Here is an 18,140-nt window from a genome sequence, read left to right as displayed (position 1 = left end):
CTAACAAAGATGGCGCCCCCGGCGCTTGCTTCTAGGGCGCTCCTACTTGCCCGGATCAAAGATGGCGCCAGCCAGCCCTTCTCTGCCCCGCCCCCAGGGCAGCTCTCCTTTCCCATTGGCCCACCTTCTCCATGTGACCCGCTCTCGTTCAATCAGGGCAGCCCCAGCGGGTCCAGTTGTGCCGACGGCGAGGCCGGTTTAACCGTTGAGGGGCCGAAACAGTTGCCGCCGCTGAATCCCGGCTGAGGGGCGGGGCAAGAAGCCAGAAGTAAGGCGGGGGAAAGCCTGGCGGGGGGGGGGGAGGCAGACCCCGGTCCCAGGAGTCGGGGGCGGTGTCAGCCCCCTGGGCCGCGCGCTGCCTGCAGCGGGACATTTCTTCAGCGGGGCTCCCTCAGCCACTCCGGCTTCTCCCGCCGCGCTCGCGGGGCCGCAGACCGGCCCCCTGAGGCTCCGTCCCCGCAGCCTCACTGCAGGAGACCGACTGCCCCCCCCCCGCCTGAGCAGGAGAAAGACCCTCCCCACGTTCCCCTCACGCCAGTGCCGGGGGGACCCGGGCTACTAGATTCTGTGCCCCCCCCCCCCCCGAGGCTCTGGGGTGGGGCGAAGACCGAGGAGTTCAGTGTGTGGGAGGAGTGCAGGGGCTGGCGGAGGGTGGGGGGGGGGGTGCAGGAGCACAGTGGGGTGCAGTGTCGAGGTAACGGGTGCAGGAGTGAGCTGGGGGTCGGTGGGTGCTGGAGCAAAATGGTGGGGATCTGGGCAGAAGGGGGTGCAAAAGCAAAGGGGGATGGAGGATGTAGGCAGGAGGTAGGGTCTTGGGCAGGAGTGGGGTGGAGGCACAGGGTTCGGGTGATGGGGAGGGATGCTTACCTGAACCACCAGCGGCTCCCAGGCACTCCTGCTGCTACTTCCATTGGCTGTGATTCTGGCCAATCGGAGCAGCAGGGGAGATCCTCCATGTGCGCAGTCAGGGGAAGGGAAGCAGCTGTGTGCAGAGCAGCTTCTTCCCCACGCCAGGCATAGCTCATGGATTGTATCTGGTCCCAGCTTGCCTGACTCTCTCCACCTCCCCATAGCAGGGAGCTGGTGCTAGTGCTCCAGCCATGCAGGAGGAACTTTGGGAGGACGTGATCAGGACTGAAGCATCAGTGCAGGCTCCCTAATGCTGGGGGTGGGGAGGCCCCAAGCCTCAGTGGCTGGATCCAGGAAAGCTTGGGGCTTTAGGTTCCCCACCACTAGTTTAGAGCAGTGGTGGGAAACCTATGGCCCATTGGGGTTCTGTTTGCGGCCGGCAAGACTTGTTTACCGTTGCCATGGACAGGCTTTCCAGATTCTGGTTTTCATCTTTGTAGATTTTTCTACCCGTATTGCACAAGTGACATGCATTTAAAGCAAGGGCATGTGAAGTGATGCATATGCTGATTGCACATAACATTGTGGGAGCTATGTGCTCCCTCTACATCCAGTCAAAGTACTGCTATGGTTCATTCAGCACCCCTGCAAATTCTAGGTACATAAGCACAGTTAGCAAAACTATCCTATCCTGGGATAGCCCTGTTCATTGAAATTAAAGCTGGAACAAGACTGAAATACTGGTTCCAGCCAGTTATCCATGTAGATTTTCAGCACACTTCTTACCTAGTTCTGGAAAAGTTATGTATTCAGTTCTTAGTGACATTACACAAAACAATGGCTTTGTTACAACAAATATTTTCTCAGCTGCACAATTTCTATAACATTAACAAGAAAAAAAAAATGAGAAGTACACCTTGTAGTACAGTAGTGGGAGGAAAAGTTCTTCTTTTTGTCCAGCCTTCAATTCTCCCTCTTGCCTTCGTTCTGGATTTTAACCACAAAATAATACAGTGAAAGCTTTGTTATCCAGCACTCTGTTAACCAGAAAACTTTATTAACCGGCATTGCCCCCAGCCACAATACTGTCAGATCTTCAGGCGCACAGGCCTGGCTTGGTTTACCATGATTTGCTTAACAATTTTTTATTTAAGAAGTACTAATCATCTTCAATTCAAAATAGAAATGTGAGACCAACTGCCTCATATTACAAAACTAGCAGTATTAAAAACTTGAGTTTTACTATTATTGTCCATTGGTTTTTCTTAGGTTGATGGGTCCCTCAGATAACCGGAATTTTTAGATAACCACAACGCCCTAATCCCCCGAGTGTGCTGGATAACACAGGTTTTACTGTATGTTGAAAAAATTATTTTAAGATATTCAGAGATAATTAATAGGATGTGTCCATAACATTAACCATATCTTGTGATCTTTTCCTGTTGTAACTGTTATTCTTCCATGCTGATTTCCTCCTCTCTTTGTTTGTTAGTCATATAATCTTGAATTAAATCTATTTTTATAATCTCTTCAGGGCAGAGACGTGTCATTTTATTTGTAAAGTACGAGGGTCAGATATGGTGTTACATAAATTAGACACAATGGTAAGAGCAAAAAGGAGAAAATGCTGCTTGGCATGTTCTCTTCTTTCCTGCTGTTTTTCCTCAGGTGATGTCTTAAGGTAGGGTTTCCCTAAAAAGTTATCTAACCAAGATACTTGTGCAGATATGGTTTGAAAGATCCCCACTCTTTCATTGAATGGGAAGCAGTGTAACTAAGATTGATACATTTTTTTTTTCTCCTGGTCGTGCCATGACAAGGCAAGATTCTTAATATCTTTTTATCTCAGTTTTCCCATCTATAAAATAAGGATAATGACTGTAGTAGTTCAAGATTTATAGAGGAAAATATACTATTAATTATTTTATTATTTTGGTATAGCTATCTTAACTTGTTTCTTTTCTCTTTTTTTTCAGTAATGCTTCATTTTCCCTGGCTGGGTGCTTGACATTATGTCATAAATAAAACAGCATCCTTGAATTGTTAGCGAATGCTCTTGAAAGTAGGACAGCTAATTATGTTATCAGGTTATCACTGTCCTGTTTTTTAAAAGACCCATTATTTAATCAGGCTAGCTTGGATTTAAATGAATATCCAAGAGAGCATTTCTTATAGCGTATGTTATAAAGGCTCGACCGATTAAAAATATTGGCTGGAGTGGTATGCACAAAAAATGGAAGGAATATTTTTACATTGTGATGTGCTGTAACAAACTTTTTTTGATCCTGCTCACAGTGAAGTCATTGAGTGTTTTCCCATTGACTTCAGCAATAGCAGTATCACAGGGAATTAATTACGCAGGAACCAGTACTGTGAGGGCAGAGAAGGGACAGTCCCTTCTTTCTCACCCTTTCTGCCACTATACCAGCGCTGTGACTGGAGCAGGAGCCATGACACCTTTGTACCTACTCTCTGGATTCATGGCCCCCTGGTTCCATCTAATCATAACTGTGTGATCATGTATTTATAATTTATAAATACTTTCTAAAAGTTTGAATACTTTTTACAGTTGAAGAAACTTATAAGTTGGGTTCTTTCTAATAATGGAGTATTCAGGCATATAAACTGTAGGGCTTCGTCTACACTGGCATGATTTTGCGCAAATACTTTTAAAGCAAGAGTTTTTGCGTTAAAGTATTTGCTCAGGAGAGCATCTACTCTGGCATGTGCCTTTGCGCAAGAGATGTGCTTTTGCGCAAAAGCATCTGTGCCAGTGTAGGCACTCTCTTGTGCAAGAAAGCTTCGATGGCCATTTTAGCCATCGGGCTTTCCTGCGCAAGAAATTAACGTTGCCTGTCTACACTGGCCTCTTGCGCAACAACAGTTGCGCAAGAGGGCTTATCCCTGAGCAGGAGCGTCAGAGTATTTGCTCAAGAAGCACTGATTTCCTACATTAGAATGTCAGTATTCTTGCGCAAGTACTCACAGCCAGTGTAGACAGGTGGCAAGATTTTGCGCTAAATCTTGCCAATGTAGACACAGCGTAGGGTATTATTTATACAGTTTAGAATGTAAGAGCGAAACCAACAAATCTGCCTGATGATACATAATGTCTATGCATTGCAGAGCTTTCTGAGATGTAGTGTGTGTTCTGTATCTCTCTCACAGAAAAGTGTAAAATGTAATACCAACAGTTGGAGACTCTCAACAAAATCTGTTTTGAAACATGTTTTGGCTGCAGGTAAAACTACAGACCTCCTATCCCTTCTCAAAATGTTAAGTATTAAGAAAACATTTCCATTTCTTTTTCTGATTTCTTAGAAAACAAATGCCTTAGGTTAGGGATATGTGAGTTGGGTCAATTTCTGAGTTCTAAAATTATGACTCTTTTAGAATATTAAAGGTACATTGATTTGCTTCATTTCTTACAATTTTTTGATGTTCGTGTAATTCTGTGTACAGTAAAAGAATAAGAAAACACTCTTGATAAACCCTCCAATAATAAAACAGTATGCATGCCCAAAGGAGAAGCAAAACTGGGAAAGGAAACAGGTATTAGTTTCAGTCTTCCTAGAGGTTATTTTACAAAAAATAAGGAAAAGAAATCATTTTAAAAATTTGTAAAATATTTTGGCACTGGCTTCTTTTTTCAATTAACTTTTCATAAGAACCTCTCCTTAATATTAGAGAAAATACGTTCTGCTGTCAGCTATGCCTTGTTCACTCAAACCTCTAGTGCAGATAATAAATGATGGAATAACAGAATTTTTAGTCTCCTTTTTTCCTAAACGTGAACCTATTAAAGTCATTTTTGTTGTAACTACATTAACTTTGAAGTGACAGTTTGCATGAATTTGGCCACTGCTTTTAAAATTACTTGTTACTAATATGACTTGGCTTGCCTACATTACTGTTGTGGAAATTGAATTCTGAGGATGGTTTCTGTACAGTTCTTTTTTAGGAATGCTGCTATGCAGAAGATTTTATCAACAAATATTGTCTCCAGATGCACTTCAAAATCAGCTAAGCATGGCTGGTCTGTGTGTTTAAGAAGCATTTTCTTTAACTCTGTCAAATACTGCCCTCCTAAATTAGTTCTGGGCATAGAAACTAGTTGTGATGATACAGGAGCTGCTGTGGTGGATGATAATGGCAACATCCTAGGAGAAGCTCTACATTCTCAAAATGAAATCCATTTGAAGTACGTAGACATTACTCAGAGTGCTTTATTTTCTAACTGCATTTGATTACTAATACTGTTGTCATTTACACTTGTATTTCATCAAGGGGGAGGTTCTTAAGTCTTAAGAAATATGAATTGGTTCTGATTATCAATTCTATTGAAATTTTCCACAACCACCAATCCTGAAGAGTATGTTATTTACCTGTCTCTGGGTCTAGACAAAAGAAAATTTGAAAAGGACACTCCTTGCTGAATTCCTGATGACAGAGATGGGTTGCAGAGTACCAACCCCTACAAATTAGTCTAATGCTAAATTAAAATAGGACATAAACCAAGCAAGAGCAAATTGAATCCTTGTATGGATTCCCATTGGAAGTGATGGTAACCTCACTATATGGGGCATTTAAAATCAAACTAGACAATGCTTTTAAATATACTGTAGAGTACAGCCATGACACTGCAGCACTATAGTGTTTTTCTTCTCTTAGTTCTGTGATTCCATCTGTCATTAAATATGGACACTTCATAATTCTTTATTTGTAACCAGAACAGGTGGGATTATTCCTCCAGTGGCACAGCAGCTTCACAGAGAAAATATTGAGCGAATAGTAAAAGAAACACTCTGCGTCAGCGGAATCTCTCTAGATGAACTATCTGCTGTTGCAACTACAGTAAAGCCAGGACTCGCTTTAAGTCTTGGAGTGGGATTAGAATATAGTTTAAAGTTGGTGGACAAGTATAAAAAGCCTTTCATCCCTATCCATCACATGGAGGCACATGCACTTACAATTAGGCTAATAAACGAAGTGGACTTTCCTTTCTTAGTTCTTTTAATCTCTGGAGGCCACTGTATCCTGGCAGTAGCACAAGGAGTTTCAGATTTCCTGCTGCTTGGACAGTCAGTGGATGTAGCACCAGGAGACATGCTTGACAAGGTAATAGTTCAGTAGAGATTTATTTATGCATTTTGTAGAAGCACTTACATTTATTGTGTATCTTTGCATCATAATTCGTCTGTCTCTTAACAGTAGCAAAAGTAATGGTGTGTATTCTTTAGGAAACTGAGACTCTGGCATTGCTTTAGGTAAGAATTTCTGTAAGCTTTAGAGCAGCTAATGTGTTTTCCAGCAGTGGGAAAACTGGAATTCAGTAACAGGTTAGGTTAATCACTTGCATAGATTAACCTTCTCTGTGTATTTTTATAGTTGTGACCCTAGATGCGTACCTTAAATAAATCTGAATAAACTGTTTTTTAAATATTAAATGGGCATTATTAAAGGAAGGATCTGATTTGGCTGATGTATATTTAAACTAAATGAATTTTCATTACAACTTCACAGGTTTAAATGAGTTAATCAGCAGGCTTTCTAGAATATCACTACAGACCATATAAAGAAAACAGTACAATATAAACAATAAACATTTTCTTTAATTTGAAATACTAGATATTTGAGGGCATAATGGCTACTAAATTATATGCATAATATTTCTTTAATTAGCATTATTAGTTGTTAGCTGGCAGCTAGCTATAACCTGGTTGGCCAGTGTACACTGAGGCTGGACACAAAGCTCCACAATATATGCAGTACATATTTGACTAGCAGTTATATTTAAAAGAATGCATTGTTTAAAATTATGTTTGGTTATTTTAAAATGACCTATCTATGTTACTAATTGTACCCGAGATAATTTGAAAAGTCTAGTTTATGTTTCACAAGTTATAGCGTGTTGATCACTGAATAAATAAAATTAGTCTCGCCAGTTTTGGTTTCTTATTTCCAAGCATTAGCACAGGTTTGAAAGGAAATTTTTAAACCAACCAAACCAAAAGTGTGAAATCCTTTCTATAAATGTTATCCTGGAGGTCTAATATAGCTGTCAGTATTCATTTCAAACCGAAAAAGAACTAGAGTTCTCATGTTTCTTGCAAAGTTTGAGGATCCTCATATTCATTCAGTTTACTGTAAACTTCTTCTAACCTTAGTCTCTTTGCCCTGGTCTACACTAGGGAATTATTTCTAAATAAATCCCCTTATTGTTTCAAAATAACCAGCCTGTTATTTTGAAATAATGGGCTTTTTGGTGTGGACACTCCGCTTATTAGTTTGAAATAAGTCCTGCTTTTCTTGGGGAACAATGCTTATTTCAAAATGGTTATTTCGAAATAGCATGAATGTAGACACTCAGCTACTCTTGTTTTGAAATAATTGGCCTTACAGCTGCATTTATGGCTGCTCTGGCCACACCTGACATCTCCAGAGCTTAAAGCAACAGGCTGAAGGAAAAGGGCCTGTGACACACATGGACCTTCCACAGTACCATGCACACAGCATCCATCTCAGGATCCATGTTGGACCCCAGTGCTCCCTCTGAGCCCTCAATGGCTGCCAGCACTCCCACAGCATCCTGGCCAGGGATGAAAGAGGGCTCCGACGTGGACTAATGCAGAGATCTTACACCTCATTGAGGTCTGGGGTGAGAAGACCAACCTCCAGGATCTCCACACCAGGAGGAGGAATGCCAATGTCTACAGCTGCATGGCTGCTAGCTTGGCCGAAAAAGGAGACCTTGGACCAGGTCCACAGGATACTAAAAGAGCTCCAGCAGCCCTACAACAAGGCCAGGAGCAACAAAGATGCTCTAGGGCAGCTCCTCACACCTGCCACTATTACAAGCAGCTTGATGCCCCCTCCCCATTGTTGTTGAGTCCAGCCAACACATACCTGACGTCAGCCTCCATGAGGGCAGGGTGGAGGCAGAAGAGGAGGAGCAGGCCACCATGAATGCCAGCCAGGAGCTGCTCCTCGCCCTGGAGCCAGTCCCCCTATACACATCAGCACGAGACCATGTGCTCCTCCCTGATCTGTGTGATGGACAGCATAGCCCTGTGTATGGAGCGGGTCACCAGCCACCTCCCCAACTCCCTGCCGCTCTTTGGCTTCCCCTCTTAACCCTCCCATTGGGACCCCAGAACACATGGCAACGGGACCTTGAGGGCAGCCAAAGCCTCCGGAGCTACCCAAGACAGGTGCCAGTCCCAGCCCCATCCCTGAGCTCACATTCCAGGTTCTTTCCCCAGTCCCTCCCCTGTTATATATACCCCCAATAAACAGTTGTTTTTACCCTCCCTCTCTCCTCCCCCCAAAAAGGCTTTTTTATTTGCTCTGCAGAGGAGGGGGAAAAGGAGGGATAGAGGAGGAAAGGCACACTGGGGCAATGTAGGGACTCCTTGTCATGAGGCCCAGGGGAGAGTCTCTCAGGTGGCCTTGACTGAAACTCTCCCTCAAGCCCCTTGATGTGTTCATCAAATGGCACTGGTGTCTGGCTGCTCGTAAGCCCTGGCCAGCTGATCAGCCTCTGCCCCCCACTCTGACAGGAGAGTCTCCCCCTTGGAATACAGGCCGCTAGCACATAGGGGATGTTGCACTTGCTTATGTCCAGGCAGGTGAGGAGACTCCTAAACCTCCCCTTTAGGCGGCCGAAGGCATGCTCCATAGCCATATGGCACCTGCTCAGCTTTGCACTGAAGTTTTCTTTGGTGGGATCCAGGCTGCCCATGTAGGGCTTCATAAGCCAGCGGAATAAGGGATAGGCTGTGTTGCCCAGGATGCAGATTGGTATGTCCATGACCCTGACCCTAATGTATGCTGGCACTTTTTCCCCCGACTGCACCATCTTCTGGAACAGGCAGGAGTTCTGGAAGATGTGGGCATCATACACCTTCCCCAACCAGCCGATGTTAATGTTCGTGAACCAGCCCGTGGTGGTCCCTCAGAACCTGCAACAGCATAGAGAAGTACCCCTTTCTGTTGATATAGTCTGAGGCACAGAGGTCAGGGGCTAGGCTGGGGATATGAGTGTAGTGTATACCCCCCCTCTGCAGTTGGGGAAGCCTATGGCAGCAAACCTATCCACAAATGTGTCGACATTCCCCAGAGTGACAGCTCTCGACAGAAAGATGTTATTGATGGCCTTGACTACCTGCAGGAGTACAGCCCCACCTGTGGATTTCTCCATGCAAAACTGATTTCCAACGAAGCAATAGCTGTCCAGCCTGGCAAGCTTCCAGAGTGCAGTGGTACCACACAAGGCCTATGAGCCTAGCACTGCTTTGCAGCAGTTGTGGCTCCATGTTGGAAGTGCTACAGCATTTGCAAGGACAATCAGAGCACACAGTATGAGTTTGGTGTCCCACGAGGCAGTGGAGAAATGGCGTGTGAGATGCATCTGTAGAGAGGAGCCTCTGTAAGCATGTGTCTCGGCTAACCTTAGCAGGCAGCCATAGGAAGGGTTCGCCCACTTGGTGCCTTCCCTGGAGTGCTTCTGGGGGCTTTAAATCCAGTGTAAGCTCCAATCTGTGGATGCACTTTTTTGAAATTATTATTTCAGAAGTTATTTTGCAATAAGTCATTTTGAAATAATTTCCTAGTGTAGACATGCCTATTTTCTCCTTGCACCTACTTCCCAATATATAAACTCTTGGCCAAATTCATCCCTAGAATAACTTATCTGACTGGAGTTATAGTGGAGCAATGTAGTTACATCAGGGATCAATATGGCCCTATTCCCCAACTCTTCTTTCCAAGACTATTGTAAGCATAACTAGCTTTTTTTCCTCCCCGCCCTAGGTAGCAAGAAGACTCTCTCTAACAAAGCACCCAGAGTGCTGCAGCATGAGTGGTGGGAAAGCTATTGAGCACTTGGCCCAGCGGGGAAACAGGCAGCATTATGAACTCAGAGCTCCCATGAGACATCATCCTAACTGCAATTTTTCCTTTTCTGGATTTCTTTGCAATGCCACTAGAATAATTAAGCAAAAAGAAAAGGAAGAAGGTATTTTTCAAAGTAAGAGATATATAAATTGTGCCGGTTTTGCAGTTTTATTAGGGAAAATGCATTTGCTTACAATTTCTACAGGTCTACAGGAGGGCCATCTCATGTCCTGCGTTACAGACATTGCTGCTGCAGTACAGCATGCAGTAGCACTTCATATTGCTGAGCGAACACACCGGGCCATTCTGTTCTGCATAAAAACTGGTATCCTATCGCAAACAAATGCATCCTTGGTAAGTAGATATAATTTTACTATCTGTGTCAAGGGGTAACATGTAACAGCACCTGGAGAAAGACATTAGAACCTTCCTTGATATTTCCAGTGATGATAACACTGCTCCAGCATTTAAAATAAATGCATGTAATACGTTTGGTGGAACATAGAAATCCTTTAAATAAATTCTGCTGCAGTAATGTGTGGTGCTACATAGAGGATTGCATAGTGGTGCATTGTTTAAGTAATTTAAAAATTTTCTTACATGTCTATATTTGTATTATATATATTTAGATGCATTAGGAACATCTATCCACAGTTAGATGGTTCTCCAAATGATCTCAAAGCATTGTATAAAGTTAACAAGCTGATATGAAAACTACATGTAGAGATAGCATCACCCTTCACTGATATTTGGACCACTCGGTTTCTGAACACATCATTTGTTTCAACTGAGCTATACTAGGAAGCTATTCAGGAGAGGAAGTAAAAATAAAACATGAAGATGAAAGTAGGAGAATTTACAGTTAGACAGAAGATGATTAGCCAAGTTTAAAATTGGCCAGGATTAGCACTTCAGTCTTGTTAAAAGTACCATGATATTTTTAATTACTAAAAGTGCTCATGACAGTAGTTCTGTGTCTCATGCAAAAGAGAGTATCTCTAGCAAAACAGTACCCTTTCTCCACTTTTGCATTTCTGTGCTGGGACATTTAGTAAGCATTGACTTAGAGAGAAGAGTGGCACCTATTGAATTGCCAACATTACTTCCATTAGTATCTTGCTTTTCATTGGAGCTTTCTTATCACATCCTTGGTAAGATTCAACTCTATTAAATTTGTGAAATCTGACAGCCCAAGGTGGTATGGCTGCAGGGTATTGTAGAGGTACTGTTTCAGAATTCTTCATTTATTGTCAACTAGACTAGAAGATTTATCCAGTGTTTGGGTCCTTAACACGTTTTTTGGAAAATAAAATGAAAATATACATGCTTCATTTAAATCATTGCTTTAGGATGGGGCTGAGGATGATGGGTTCATTATGCAGGTTACCCCAAGAAGAGAGGACTACCCCAGGCCTCTCTCATCACAGCAGCTTGGGGCCAGGTGAGACGCTCATCTCCATGGCAGCTGCAGCTCCAGCAGGCACAACTGGGGGAGGGGTGCATGTTCCCCAGGCTGGGACAGGTTCAGGTTCAGCTGCCCCTGTACTCCCCAGCTAGAGTGAGGAATGCAGCAAACTCTGCCCTTTCCCCTTGTTCCCTGACTAAGGGGAACAGCCAGCAACATCCCTGTACAAATTGGGGGGCAGCTTCAGCCTCCTCCCCTTCCCTAAAGGGCACCTGAGGCTGGAGGTAGGAAGCTGGAGTGGTCCCGAATGGGGGAGAAGAAGGGCATGTCCTCAGCCAGCCCTGTTCACCTGCCTGATGGTTCTGTCTCTTTTCTGTTTGGTTTTACTAGGGGGTTGTGCCCCGTGTTCGCTGTGCTCTCCAACCCCCCCTCTCTGGGGCTAAGCAGCTCCAGCTTTCTCCCCCTGGCTGCTGGGCCCTTGTAAGCCCAGCCCAGCCCAGCCCAGCCTCCGCTCTCTGCTGCATGGCCGTCAAGGGACTGGTCTGGGCCAAGGCCATGGCTGGCCCAGTTCTCTTCCTCCAGCTGCTGGGGGGCCTGGCCGGGGCCGCAGTTGGCCCAGCTCTGTCCCTCCAGCCACTGGAGGGGAAGGCCAGGCCAAGGTTGGCTCAGCTGTCTTCCTTCAGCCACTTGGGGATTGGGCCAGACTGAGGCTGCAGCTGGCCACCCTCTCCCTCCCCCCCCCAGCAAGGGGGGAAGTTCACACCCCCCCCCCACCTCACATACAAGGGGAAAAAGGTCGCATGGCTTTGGCCTTGCCTACCTACCCCCCACCTCACCCCTCATGAGGGGTAAAGGCCGCCTGGCCTCAGCCCCTCCATGAGGGGGAAAGGCTGCTTGGCTCCACCACGCCCCACAGTGGGGGAAGGCCGCCTGACTCCCACTGCGTGCGAGAGTACTGGGCAGGGCGGCTGAAGAAGGGGCTGTGGAATCCCAGAGTGACATAATTATGTCTCTGTCATCCCACAGGAAATTTTTTTTAACATATAGAGAGGTGAAAAGCAATCACATTCCAGGCATATCCAAACCCTGACCTTGCTTTAAGTTACAATAAGAGGAAGCTGCATTCCAAATTTGGTGTTCCTAGCCCTTATCATTTAAGAGGAGTTCTTTAACTAACAGACAGATGGAAAGACAGACAAACTCTCCCAAGTATATAGTATAAAATCTGACATTTTATCTTAATAAATATGAAAAATAATATTTTCTTAATTGTCGTGCTGTTAATGCCACTAAGCCATGTACTTCTATTCTGTGATGCTTTAAGTTTTATGAAATACAATGAAAAAGTTTAAAGATTTTAGTGAACATGTGAAAATGTCAATGAACTCTGCTTATAACTGGATTTCTTTTTCTTGTTATTCAGTTACACTGAGCTCTCTTCCATAAGATAACTAGAGCTTGTCAGAAAATAGGACACTTTTTCATGGAAGATCTTCCTCTTCCACTATTGTCCTTTTTCTTCTTGAAAGAGTTCAAAAACGTGAAATGTTTTGACTGTGTCTAAAGGTAAAATGTGTAGTTGCTGTAAAACCTTGAAGATTACTTACCTTTTCATGTATTACAGCATCCTAATTATATAAGTGAAAAATTCCTAAATTAATCATAAAATGATCATATGGCAAATCCAATAAAACTTCCAATAATATTCTTCACTGTACAAGGACACACAGGTAACAGCAAGCAGAATTTTCAATGACTTCAACTACTGGACGCATAAATAGATGACACTTTTTAACTGACTCTAATGCTAGAATTACGTGACATTTTTTTAAAAAAGAAATGTCTTTGCCTGCTACATAGGACCATTTTACACAATAGTCAACTTGTGTAACTTTTTGCCAGGGGGTGTTGTGAAGACTAAAACTATAACAAAGTTCAGAAAAGAAATATGTTCATGGAGGATAGGTCCATTGATGATTATTAGCCAGATGGACATGGATGCATCCCCATTCTTGGGTCCCTACCCTTTGACTATCAGAAGCTAAGAAAGTAGTCCACAGAAGGTGGAGCACTTGACTACCATTCTGTTCATTCCCTCTGCAGCATCTGGCAGTGGTTGCTATCAGAAAATAGGATACTAGGTTAGATGGACCATTGGTCTGAGCCAGTATGGACATTCTTACGAACTTTCTTCAATATCTTCATCAAGTTTTTTGTTCAACTAGTACACTATCAGCTGTTCATTATTTACTTTTTGAATGTGTTTGCCTGTCTTTTAACAATTGTTGTCAGGTTGTATCAGGAGGAGTTGCAAGTAACCAGTATATCCGAAGAGTTCTGCAAACTGTAACCAATGCAACCAACTTCAATTTGCTGTGTCCTCCACCCAAACTCTGTACTGACAATGGTGTTATGATTGCATGGTGAGCAAAGACTGTGGTTTTATGCTGTTTTTTAATGTTCTTTAAAGCTATGATACAACATGTGAAAAGCCAATTGACATTGTACAGCTTGAACCTCCTTAAACCAGGACTTTCTAGACCAGCAACATCTGTGGTTCAGCAGGACCATGGATGTCCCTTGATCAGAGAACTCTGAGGCAGGGAGTCCAGCAGTGCATCCCGGAGCCCAGTGGCAGTGGCTACCCAGGGCTGGGAGGCTGGAGACAGGAGACCCTCCCCTGGTCCAGTAAATTTCCTTATTAGGGACTGGTCAAGCCACGAGGGTGCTGGATCAAGGAGATCCAACCTGTAATTGTGTAAGAATTTTTCCTTATTGTAATGAAGTCACACTGATAATGTGTCATGCAGATAAAAAGACATTTGTACATCAAGTATGAAGTGCATTTTACATTAATATTCTCTGTTTAGGAATGGCATTGAAAGGATGCGTGCAGGACTAGGTGTGTTACATAGCACAGATGGCATTCGCTATGAACCAAAGTAAGTGGCATAGCTCCTACCAGTACATTTTTGTAGGGTCATGCTGCATTTTAACTTCATGCAATCATTTTAATGTAAGCCTCTTTCAATTCCACAATCAGATTTTATTATGTGAATCTTCTTGTGATGCAGTTGTGCTTTTTAAATCTCAGTAACTTTTTACTTCAATTAGATAAGATTAAAATACAATTTAACTTATTTACCCCTTTTTGTTCATAGACCTTAAAGCACTTTATGAAGTTGGATAAATATCATTATTCCTATTGTAATACAGGAAGATTGAGACATGAAGAGGTTAAACATCTTGCTCATGGCCATTTAATTAATGGTCGCAGAGCCAGGTATGGAACTAGAACTGAGGTTTTCTGGCTCTGAAATCATTGTCCTATGCAGTGAACCCAGCTGCCTCTCTGTTCATGATCAGCCATGCAGTGCTAAATTTAGATTGGGTGCACATTCCTGAGATGGAGGATCTGTTGGCGAAGACTGCAGTGGCACACAAGTCCCAGCCTGTTGTAAGGAACTGGAGACAGGCTAGTACTTTCCCAAAATTGAACAGAAGGCATGTGAAGGATATGTTGACCTCTCAGATGCCTCTACCAGTGGGGATGCTGACAAGCCTTAACCATTAAAAAAAAAAAAAGAAGCAGTGCTACCTCCCAGCATCCTGAGGGGAATCTTGAAGGAGGACAGCAGTAGACACCTTCTCAGCAAAGCTCCACTGTTCATCAATCTGGCCTAGGTCTTTAGATAAGAGTTTAAAATACTGCTTTTTTAAGCAAGACATCTTGAATAACATTTGATGCAGAAAAGTCTGGTAATATACAGTACTTATACTGCATGGCCTGTTTTATGAGGTTATGTAGGTTTTGGAAGGAATGGAAGTAGGGATGTTGAAAAGCATTTGGGAAACGTTGGAGATACCCTGATCTTAAAATGCTAACTGTGATCTGTGTTACTATGAAATGGGCCTTCATCTTTTCCTCTTCTCAATAAAAGCAGACTTTTTTGGTGCTTCTTAGGAAACAGATTTGCAGTTTTCCCATAGAACAAATATGTTGGAATGTCATGTTTCAAAGAGTATTTGTGTAAGGCTTCATTAATTTAAAAAAATAAGGATACCTTACTTTGCTGCAGTCCCACAGAACAGATAGACTGGCACAGGACAACTCTCTTGGGAACTTCTGTTGTTTCTTGCATTCACCAGTGTTAGCAATGGGATGAAAATTGTGAATTGTCAACTTGCATCAAAGTGAAAAAGAAAAGTAACTTGCTGGGAGGAAGGGGGTACAAACCATCACTATAGCCAAAGGTCATCTCTTCTGCTGTATTCCAGGTTCTAGTTCAGACAGTAGGGTAATCTCTTCAACTAGGTGGTAGGGACAGAAACAGCAAACTCTTAGAAGCAGCTATAAATAAATTGAGCCCTTATAGTTTGCTTCTGTGACCTGACTTTCTGGAGAGAGAAAACAGACAGAGAAGCTTTCTGCTTCTGGTTCAATAATGCTAATACATTTGATTTGACCTGGCCTGGGGTTTTTTTCCCTTTACTTTCTTAACACTATGAATCTGTGTTTTCGCCAGCTGCTGACCTCCTATACTGCGTATTCTGTCACTTTACTGGACCTTTACCCAATGGATTACAACCATTTATTCACAAACTATTGTATTTCTGATTTCTTTTTACTTTGATTAGTCTCTGGCTAGCTGTCAAATACTTTCAGCCAGTTGCTCATTTTCCTTCCAAGTGTATATCCAGCCTATTTTAAATGAGAGATTAACCATATCTTGAACATTTACATGTCTAACAAGAACTATTAATGTGCCACTTGCTTTTTTCTTAACTCTATTGAGTAAAAAAATTTAAATTGAAACTAGTTGAAATCCTTGTTTAGGAATCTTTGCAGTGTTTTATATTCACAATTCCTTATCTCAGTTAGAGGAGAGATGCTTGGGAGGAAAGTGGAGAAAATATTTCTGTGTATACAGGGACCACTTAAGCAGCCAAGAATACACAGGGTACAAGGAAAATCCACGTTCCTTTATCCCTGTGCTGGCTACCCGATCTTCTGTGCTAGCTCTACACAATGGTGGGATCCCTCTCTCCTGTGGTAGTCCTTCCATGACTGGACAGTTTTATTACTTGCAGAACATATGTGGGTTAATTCTAAGCTCATTGATATCTATGGCAGTTCAGCCATTGTCCTCAGTGGGACCAAGATTTCACCCCTGGTGTCATACTTAGCCTGGGACATAACCAGGAGCAATTCCCATTAACTTCAGTAACAGTGCTGCTCCTTTAATTTCACTTGGGCTGAGTTTTGGTTCCTTTTGCTAATAAAAGACTGACTTTTGAAGAGTCTCATAACCCATGTTTTAAAGACAAGGTGAGAGAGAAAAGTCTAATTGCATACAGATGTTGTTTCTGGCCTGGAGATAGTAAGTTTCTTTTTCTGTGCATATCATCTGTGACCAGACACTTAGTAGAGAGTAGCGACCTATTAATATGGAAAGAAAGAACCTGCAATACTATACTAACTGTCACTGGAGAAGGGGAATGCTACAAAAACATAACGGGTTAGATGAAACTAGTACATCATCATGCTATGATCAAGGAAACCTTTATAAAAAGGGAAGTTGGATACAATAAAATACAGTAAGTGCTTTATAGATTTACAAATTTTCATTGGCTGTATAAAGCTAACAGGAGTCAAACAACAAATACTCTCTCATAATGCTTACTACTTTAAATAGGTAGCTTCATAGTTGAGTAAATGTCTAGCTTTATTGCCCTAATTATAAAATATTATTTGTTTAAAATAAATAATATAATGCTTGTTATATTATAGAGCACCTCTTGGAATTGATATCTCAAAACAAGTCAGAGAAGTTGCCATCAAGGTACCAAGGCTAGAAGTGATGATTTGATGCATGGATTTTAAAGGAAGAACTTATTAAAATGAATGCAGTTAAAGGCTCAATAAAAGTTATTTCAGAATTGTTACATTTACTATCTGTACTCATTTTACAATTGTAGAGGATTATCTATTGTATGCTGTGATGCCATTGAGATGTTTCAAATTACTAAACTGAAGTGGGGGAAAATCTGTAGCTATCAAGATGAAAGCTTAAAAAAGGAAGAAAAAATTAACAGCAATTGTAAATGATCATGTTTGAGCAAAAGTTTCTCTAGCATTTGTCCTTTTTGTATTTTCTGTGAATTTATTCATACAAATAGCATGTATGCATAAATATATTGCAAGTGTAGCCTAATAAATCCCTTGGAAAATCTGAGAATTAGGAGCCTAATTTCCTTAGAACCATCCCTAATAAATAGAACTTGAATTTTTGGGTACACTTAATGCCATTGCTTATTGATTTGTTTTTAAAAGAATAAGAATAAATACTGTATTAACATATGTGCGATGATAAAATCATTTCCAAGTTTTGAATTTGATAGCTATTCTCACTTTTCTCTTTTGCACTTGATTATAGGTATTCAAAAAGTACCCACACTATCAATAGCAAAACATGAATGACTAAGGATGATAATAATTATTACAAAGCACCTGTCATACCAATCCCCTTTCAAAAGTGCAGCATGATCCCCTTTCATTAGGGAGACAGTTTATCATGCTGGTGTCATAGCCCTACCTCCTTGAGCAAATTAAAGGAAGTGTTTTTCCATCCTCCCCACTTATGTGCATCGTGCAAGGATTAGAGACAATCTGGCCCCAGCTGTCACTGAATCAGTGGTTTATTTTGGACTTAAATAACACTGGCTTTCTAAAGGTGCTATCTTTTGAATATGATATAAAAATAAGGTTTGCAATACTTGGTCAGTCAGAGATCCCATGCCACCTTTTGTAAGTCTGTGGGACTAACGTGATTATCATAGCAAAACTGAAATGTGGGCAGATATAAACTCCTGTATTTTAAGAGGCATCTGATGTCTTTCTCTTCCTCTAAATAATTGGATAGCAGTCACTGCACTTCAGTAGAAATGTATTTTTATAAATCAATTTACAAAGCACTTTGGTATCCTCTTA

At 42.2% G+C, this 18,140-nt stretch overlaps 1 protein-coding gene across 11 annotated transcripts; it reads left to right on the top strand.

The window, feature by feature from the left end:
* The first annotated feature begins 132 nt into the window (after window positions 1-132).
* On the top strand, window positions 133-17,510 carry OSGEPL1 (O-sialoglycoprotein endopeptidase like 1). Of its 11 annotated transcripts, XR_012905367.2 has the most exons (10): window positions 147-268; window positions 4,018-4,090; window positions 4,800-5,050; window positions 5,580-5,967; window positions 9,661-9,865; window positions 9,950-10,098; window positions 13,442-13,572; window positions 14,020-14,091; window positions 14,311-14,432; window positions 16,941-17,510. XR_012905367.2 is itself a non-coding variant. In XM_089779858.1 (9 exons), the coding sequence occupies exons 3-9, from the start codon at window positions 4,076-4,078 to the stop codon at window positions 17,017-17,019; spliced, it is 1,374 nt and encodes a 457-aa protein (XP_089635984.1). In that variant the 5' UTR covers window positions 133-268; window positions 2,384-2,453; window positions 4,018-4,075; the 3' UTR covers window positions 17,020-17,510. The 11 variants fall into 11 exon arrangements, 10 of the variants coding, with proteins under 10 accessions (XP_089635984.1, XP_075790301.1, XP_075790298.2 ...); XM_089779858.1 differs by lacking the exon at window positions 14,311-14,432 and adding an exon at window positions 2,384-2,453 and having other exon boundaries at window positions 133-268; window positions 9,661-10,098; XM_075934186.2 differs by lacking the exon at window positions 14,311-14,432.
* The last annotated feature ends 630 nt before the right edge of the window (window positions 17,511-18,140 follow it).

Source organism: Pelodiscus sinensis, chromosome 7 (genome assembly GCF_052426305.1).
Source record: "Pelodiscus sinensis isolate ZL-2025 chromosome 7, ASM5242630v1, whole genome shotgun sequence".
NCBI classification, from domain to species: domain Eukaryota; kingdom Metazoa; phylum Chordata; order Testudines; family Trionychidae; genus Pelodiscus; species Pelodiscus sinensis.
The sequence above is the reverse complement of the archived record's forward strand: the minus strand, read 5'-3'. Positions and strand labels throughout refer to the sequence as shown.